At 37.1% G+C, this 6981-nt stretch overlaps 1 protein-coding gene across 1 annotated transcript in view; it reads right to left on the bottom strand.

The window, feature by feature from the left end:
* Positions 1–4702: 4702 nt before the first annotated feature.
* Positions 4703–6981, bottom strand: part of TTLL7 (tubulin tyrosine ligase like 7) — a 72715-nt gene continuing 70436 nt past the window's right edge. The window contains exon 20 of the mRNA XM_070939435.1: positions 4703–4817. Within this exon, the coding sequence (XP_070795536.1) occupies positions 4703–4817 (115 nt within the window). The remainder of the gene's footprint in view (positions 4818–6981) is intronic.

The following is a 6981-nucleotide window of genomic DNA, read 5'->3' as shown; positions in this document are numbered from 1 at the left end:
TTTGTGCAACAGAAGGCGGCTGTGGTATGATTTTTCTGTGTTTTATTACTTTATGTATAACTGAATAATTGAAATAAGCCTTCCCTCTCTTTCTTCCTCTCTAAATCTATCACATGCAAAAGCCTGTCAGGGTATGTGTTAATTACATATGAGGCTGACATTTCAAGCATATTCTCATTATTTGCAACCCAGTACTGAAAGGGAAGCCTCTGGGGATTGGAAACAAAGTGGCCTTAACAATACCTTCAGCTCAGTCTCAGCAAAAACCTAGAACAGGCAGAGGGGACAAGGGCTGCGTACATTGTGTGATGCTTCATTGTAGGGAATCCTCCAATATTTGCTTAACAAGAAGAAATAGTTATGGCTTCAGTTCTTCCCAACATTACCTTGATTTGGGGGTGCCATATTGGAAGGTCAGGATGTGACTCTTTCTCACACCCAGTACTGGATTGCTCCAAACTGTAGGGTCCTTGGTGTTCTCTTAGCCTGGTTGTTAGGTTGTGGATGTTTCACTATCCGACTAAATGACATTATTAATACTTGTGCACAATAGTTTGTGCACTATGATGTTACCTAGCCGCAGTGGTGAAATCCAATTTTTTTTTACTACCGGTTCTGTGGGCGTGGCTTGGTGGGCGTGGTGTGGTTTGGTGGGCGTGGCTTGGTGGGCGTGGCAGGGGAAGGATACTGCAAAATCTCCATTCTCACCCCACTCTTGAAGGAAGGATACTGCAAAATCTCCATTCCCTCCCCACTCCTGAGAGGATATTGCAAAATCTCCATTCCCACCCCACTCTGGGGCCAGCCAGAGGTGACATTTGCCTGTTCTCCGAACTACTCAAAATTTCCGCTACTGGTTCTCTGAACTGCTCAAAATTTCTGCTACCGGTTCTCCAGAACCTGTCAGAACCTGCTGGATTTCACCCCTGCCTAGCCGGTAATGAAACATCTTCAGCCAAACAACCAAGTTCAGAGAGCACCACGGACTCCACAGTTCAATCCTGTGCTACAGATATTTTCTTTGATTGCCCCAAATCCTAATGCTAGAACTAGTTGTTGTTTCACGGGTGCCTTCTTGACAATTGTTAGGAGGGAAAAGATGATGTGCGCTAATAAAATGGCAGCTGTGTCTCCCTATGCATTCTGGAATAACTCACAGAATAGAATCACAGATCCAGGCTGTAAAAATCTCATGGCACCCAGAAGGAAGTAACAAGCTACAAAAAGCTCTTTCTCTCTGCTGCCACCTAGCGGTTTCCAGCTTTTTTGCAGTCCAGATCTGGAGGACCTCCAGGCCTTCTCCTGGTTTGCCTCTTAAAACTCAGCTATAAATCCCAAAATTTCTTAGACCTCTTATCATTAGTCCATTAATAAGGAAGTAAACCAATTAAAATATTCAGAGTGATGTGTATTCAACTGTAGGACTTTTATAAAGCTTGTTTACAACCGTTCCAGAATTAACACATTTATTTAGCTCTTCCTTCCTTTTAAAGGTCTCATTTGATGCCAAAATTGCTGAGCATACACTTTAGATTCCTAAATGTTCATAACTGTTACCCAGCATTTGTCTTAGTTTGACAATACTGTGTACTTGAATGGGAATGTGCTATCTGATCTGTGAAAGTTTTTCTATTGTTTCCCAAGTAGCATTTGTAGGCAACATCTTTAGTTCTGCATTTAATTTTGACTCTCTTCAGTTTTTCACCCTTTGCCTGTTATTTTGAACGTTGTGTATTGAATTCATCTCAAAAGAGCTTTTCTTTCTTCTTTTTTAGAAATGTAATATGAATAAAGCAAACTCGCATTTTTTATTTTATTTTTATTTTTTATTTTATGGCCATGTACTGTATATCTGGAAAACACTAAGATACAAGTTAACAACAATCATATTGCCCATAAGAGAGGGAGAGGACCCTCAAAATTCTTACTGAGAATAAGAATTTTATCCAGACAATGGTTTGCAAAAAAAAAAGGGGGGCATAATTTTTCAAGTTTCCAAAAACTTTTCAAGTGGCAAGATACTTAAACCCCATGGGGAAAAGGTCAAGGACAGGGAAATATGATTGATTAAGCTATATTTAAGCTGACTACACTTCCTTTAACTAAACATGGAAAGGTTCAAACTGAGTAGAAGACTGCCAGCATATGCTCATCTGATCCTACTCATTTTGACCTCCAAGCTTTGGCCGTCCAAGCAAATTATATAGCTGCCCTTCTTATCTACTCGCTTTCTAGTTTCCACATGTTCAGGCAAGTGGCTGATGGAACTTTCTGCCTTCATTGTGCTATTGATCAATAATCCATCTGCCACTATCCCACTATTGTACTTGAGACTGGATGACATCCCAAATGCAGGAAGCCATTGGGGCTTTCTCCGTTCCACTTACGATTTTGGATTTGCTCTTTTTGAGAATGCTTTTGAAGAAAAGCAGGCTAAATTGGATTAATAAATAAAAATAAATTTATCTGGTAACGTAACGGTTGCTTTGGCAGTGGCACACTTTTCCCCCTTCCTTCTGAGAAATGAACACTTCCCATTAAAATCCATAGAATATTGTTTATAGTCCCTGGGATCCACTGCATCACTCAGAAGTGTATCTTATTACAAATGTGTATTATATAATATTTGAAAGGGATATGATAGTATCCTAAGGATTTTAAAATGATATTTGTACTGTCAATCACATTGTAGAAAGAAAGTACAATACTTTTTCTTGGAAACTGAATTATCTTCTTGAAGAAAGCAAGCAGCTCAACACATACACAAGCGAACGCACAGACATACACACAAATAAAAGAGCCAATACAAATGCTCGCTGCCCGTGTTTTTTATTAGTAGTAATAATATTACAACGCTCCAGCTAGAAGCTATGGATCAGAACGGATGGTCTTGAATAATTTACCCAGGGGATTGACTTCACTTAACTAAGAGGTCTCAGCATGCCCTTACTGAAAAATAAAAATTGCACATTTCTTATCCTTCTCTTCAGTTAAAAATATGCCCAAAGGTACATTAGGTTTCGGCGTTTATACAAGTGTCTTTAACTGTGAAACAGAAATAACATACTTAGGAGTTTACTATCTTTATTCCCCTAAACTTTGTCATCTAATCCCAATGGCACATTGCTCCCTACATGAGAAGGAAAACAAAACAAAACAAACAAAAAACAAAAATAAGCTTTACATAAATAGTTCAGATCTAAAGACATTCTGCCTATAAAATAAATTAAAATTGTAACAGGACCTGCAAGGTCAGTTTTGTTGGGCAAAGCAATCCTATACTCAGATGATGCTGAGGATGGAATCCTGGCAACATTACACCAATAGAATAGTCCCTGTAAACTGTCCACTGACCTACAATGTGGAAGAGTATAAATTAGGGTTAGGACATTCAAAATGGCCACATACTCACCACCTTTTTCTTATTCTTTCCCTTCATTTAAATCCCTTGTTTGGGGTCTATGGGTTTTTCCTTGAGACATTAGCTTCTCTATGGAGATGTTCTAATTCACTTGGCTATCAATGCAGTATTCCCATTAAGTATATTGCTGTAGAGCCTAGAAATATTCCAGGGAGAGATTGTTGGCAATTGTATACTAATTCCTCCTTTTAGTAATCTGGTGGCCAACCAGTCCTTCCCATTCCTTGCCCGTTTTACCTTGGATAAATGGGAATGAAACACAGAATTATACTTTGTAGTCTGGGTTTCTTCCTCCTTTACTTCTTTGATTGAGGGACTCTGCCCTGCCATCTCCTCATCACAGAAACAAAGTTGATTGTTGACAGTCTGTTTAATGTCTCAAAGCAAAATGCCAGTTAGGAGTGTGGGCAGAGAAGTGTTGGCAATCTGCTTTATGAGTATTTCATAAAGAGCTGCTTCTGCATAATGCTTTTTTCTTCTTGTTTCCCAATGTTCAGTCTTGTGCCCTCTAAAATGTGTGCAACATGAGATCAAATATAGACCCCCAAGTTACACACTCTTTCATCACAACGGTGGTTAACCTATTGATTGTGCCTTTATACACGGTGATGATTTGCTATAATTGGGTTTTGAGCCACACTATGTCCCAGATATAGGCAACAAAGGCAAGACAACCAATGCACTCATGGATTTCCCCTCTCCCATTAAATTTAATGGGAGAGAACGTAACAAATCTGGACCTAGAGAAAAACCGCACCTTCTGTGGGAATATGTCCAACAGATTGTAGTAGCATAGGATTTGACCAAGGTTGATTCTCCTCTATTCAACTCCTATCTCTGCTATGCTCTACCCTTTCTATAAAGATTATCTTCATTAAGAGAACATCTCTGCCTGCAGAGAGTCTAGTAGCACATGAGTTAATATTGCAACATAACTAGTATTTCACCAGATAGCAGGGCGTCCACTAAAGTCTACAGCCCCTCAGCTGAAAGATCTCCAATATAGGATTGTGCCCTCTGTGCCTCTGCAGCAAAAGTATCGTTTTTAATACAAATTTATTTAGTCATCTAGCAAATGTGGACATTCACGTACCTCTGTAAACAGTTTAATAAGGTTTATTATATTTCTGAGAAATGTTATGCGTTTACAGCAGGTTTTTGAGCTACATCTTATATATGGTAATAAATATATAACAATATCTATGTTCAGTTCCATCACACATTTGTACTTGAGGAGAAAAATAAAGCGAATTGCCCATTAATATAACGTTCCTTTTAGTTTCATGAATGGTCATATTTAGATGTAAACAAAACCGAGCGAGTCATTCCAGATGAGCTACCCCCAAAACCAGTGGAGGGTTTCATGATGAATTGCAATGGTCCTGGTAGTAAATACCTAGAAAAGGGTTTAAAAGACAAAGGCATAAGAATTAAACAGATGTCTTCAATTCAACCAAAGAAGTATTCAACAATAAATAATCTATAAGGAAGAGGGACATACACTTGTACGATTCAATCATAATATAACCAAACAAGTATCAATATAATAGTTAGTTAGTTAGGTTACTTTATTGATTAGCCCTTGGGCCATATCAAAGTGCAGAGTTCCAGATACAAATTATTACTAAAATCTGATAAAAACAGTTTAAAATCAAATTGGATAAAATACAATTTAAAATGAAATTGGAATAAAATATAATAATTCAATATATGGATAAATAAAATATGATAAAATTATATTTCGGTATCACCCCTACAATCTACCCCAATCAGGCTTACTCCGTTAAATAATATTGCCCTTTTACATAAATTATGTACTTTGGAAATGCTTCCCAAATTGGGGAGTACATCAAATGCTTCCCAAATATTTGAAAGTACATCAAACAATCCGAACTTCTTGTTTGAAATGAATTCAGATATATTATTTACAGATATTATCTGGAATTCATGTTTCTCCCTGGTGCTCAGGCCAGAAATTATGGTTTCTGTGGAAAATGTATATATTTTTAATGCTTAGCACACTATTGTGCTAAGTGCATCATGCATGCAGTGTGGTACTACCAGTTACATACACACACATATCACATGTCATCATAACACTTCTTTTCCTCACATGCCTACAGAACATTTAAGATTTAAAAGCAAGTAAAACATGAGCCATTTAAGAATAAAAGCCTTCCAACCTCAATAGTTTTTCTATTGTTTTGTTCCTCATTATTTTCTTTAAAAAAGACGTGCATATTCTGTCTGGCCTTTATGCTGCTTATCCCAAATTATGACAGGGTCAGCGTGAGGGAGGACATAGAATTTAGGGGTAAATCATTTTGTGTTGCTTTGTTATTATTATTACATTATTGCCTGCATAAACTCTGACCCAAAAACATCAATACCAAATTTTGCTGTATTAGACTAAACCATACCATTACTTAATGAAGTTGTAATATAGCCACCACCTCATTATCATGATTTTAGCAAATCCCTAATTCACCATTCATCAATGACTCTCTTGATTTATATACTTAAATAGGTGGCAACACCAGCAGAAACAGAACTTGAATAAAAACCTACAATCATTTATCATAAATTGTCTAATAATCGCCCTTTAATTTATTTCCCATTACTAACGCTCTATAATTGCTTGCAAATATTAGATGCTCTACAAACGTATAAATATAACACCTACCCTAAGTGGAAGCTACGTTACAAGTAATGTATTATGCTAGAACTAGTGCACATAATAGAGCACACAGTTTAGAAAACGTTACATCATGGGATGATGAATTCTAAGCACCGTGCTGTAAGAGTCACAATGATTAAATGCCATGAGAGCATATGCTAAAGCCAGGTTGTTGTTATGAAAGGCTTCCTGTGAAAGAGCTGCAAACAAAGACCTGTTTTAGCGGAACGATGCCTATATTTCAGGTTCCTTTCCTCCCAGATCAAATCCAATGAAGTGTGTAAAATGGCAGAATTCATGCCCTAAGGCTGCATGCAAAGATCATTAAATATGTCCACAGTAGAAAGGACACATTAATTACAGGTTTTGAACAGTTCAAGGGGAAAATAAATATATTAAAGAAAGAAGTGAGGAAAGCAGCTTTTTGTGAAGGGCAAGGGAAGAGAAGGAGAAGGAATGGAGTATTTTTTAAAGACACTTCTAAGTGATAAAAGTCTTTACTATGTCATTTTATCACTCAGAAATGAAGAGAAATTCCTGGACGTTTTGACAGGCAATAGTGGTTAGCTCAACTGTGTAAGTGGTATTTACAGTACTTAATCAACTCAAAGTTGATTCATGTTAGATCATCAATGAACAAAGATAAAATACTAGCTATGTGTAGCTATGTGTAGTTTGTTTGTTTGTTTGTTTGTTTGTTTGTTTGTTTGTTTGTTTGTTTGTTTGTTTTGGAATAACTCACTGCCCTGCCAATGCTTTTTACATTTGGCTTTAAGTTACATGACACATGTGACTGAGTATCTAATACTCAGTTATAGCAAAGAACTGGACATCGTCACCTATTGCTTTAAAGAATTCTAGAGTCTTTTAAAAAAACACTCTG

The sequence above is a fragment of the Pituophis catenifer genome, unplaced genomic scaffold (genome assembly GCF_029215685.1).
Source record: "Pituophis catenifer annectens isolate HBS135680 unplaced genomic scaffold, rPitCat1.0.hap2 SCAF_3, whole genome shotgun sequence".
Classification (NCBI taxonomy): Eukaryota; Metazoa; Chordata; class Lepidosauria; order Squamata; family Colubridae; genus Pituophis; species Pituophis catenifer.
This window is presented reverse-complemented; position numbering and strand designations above follow the sequence as displayed.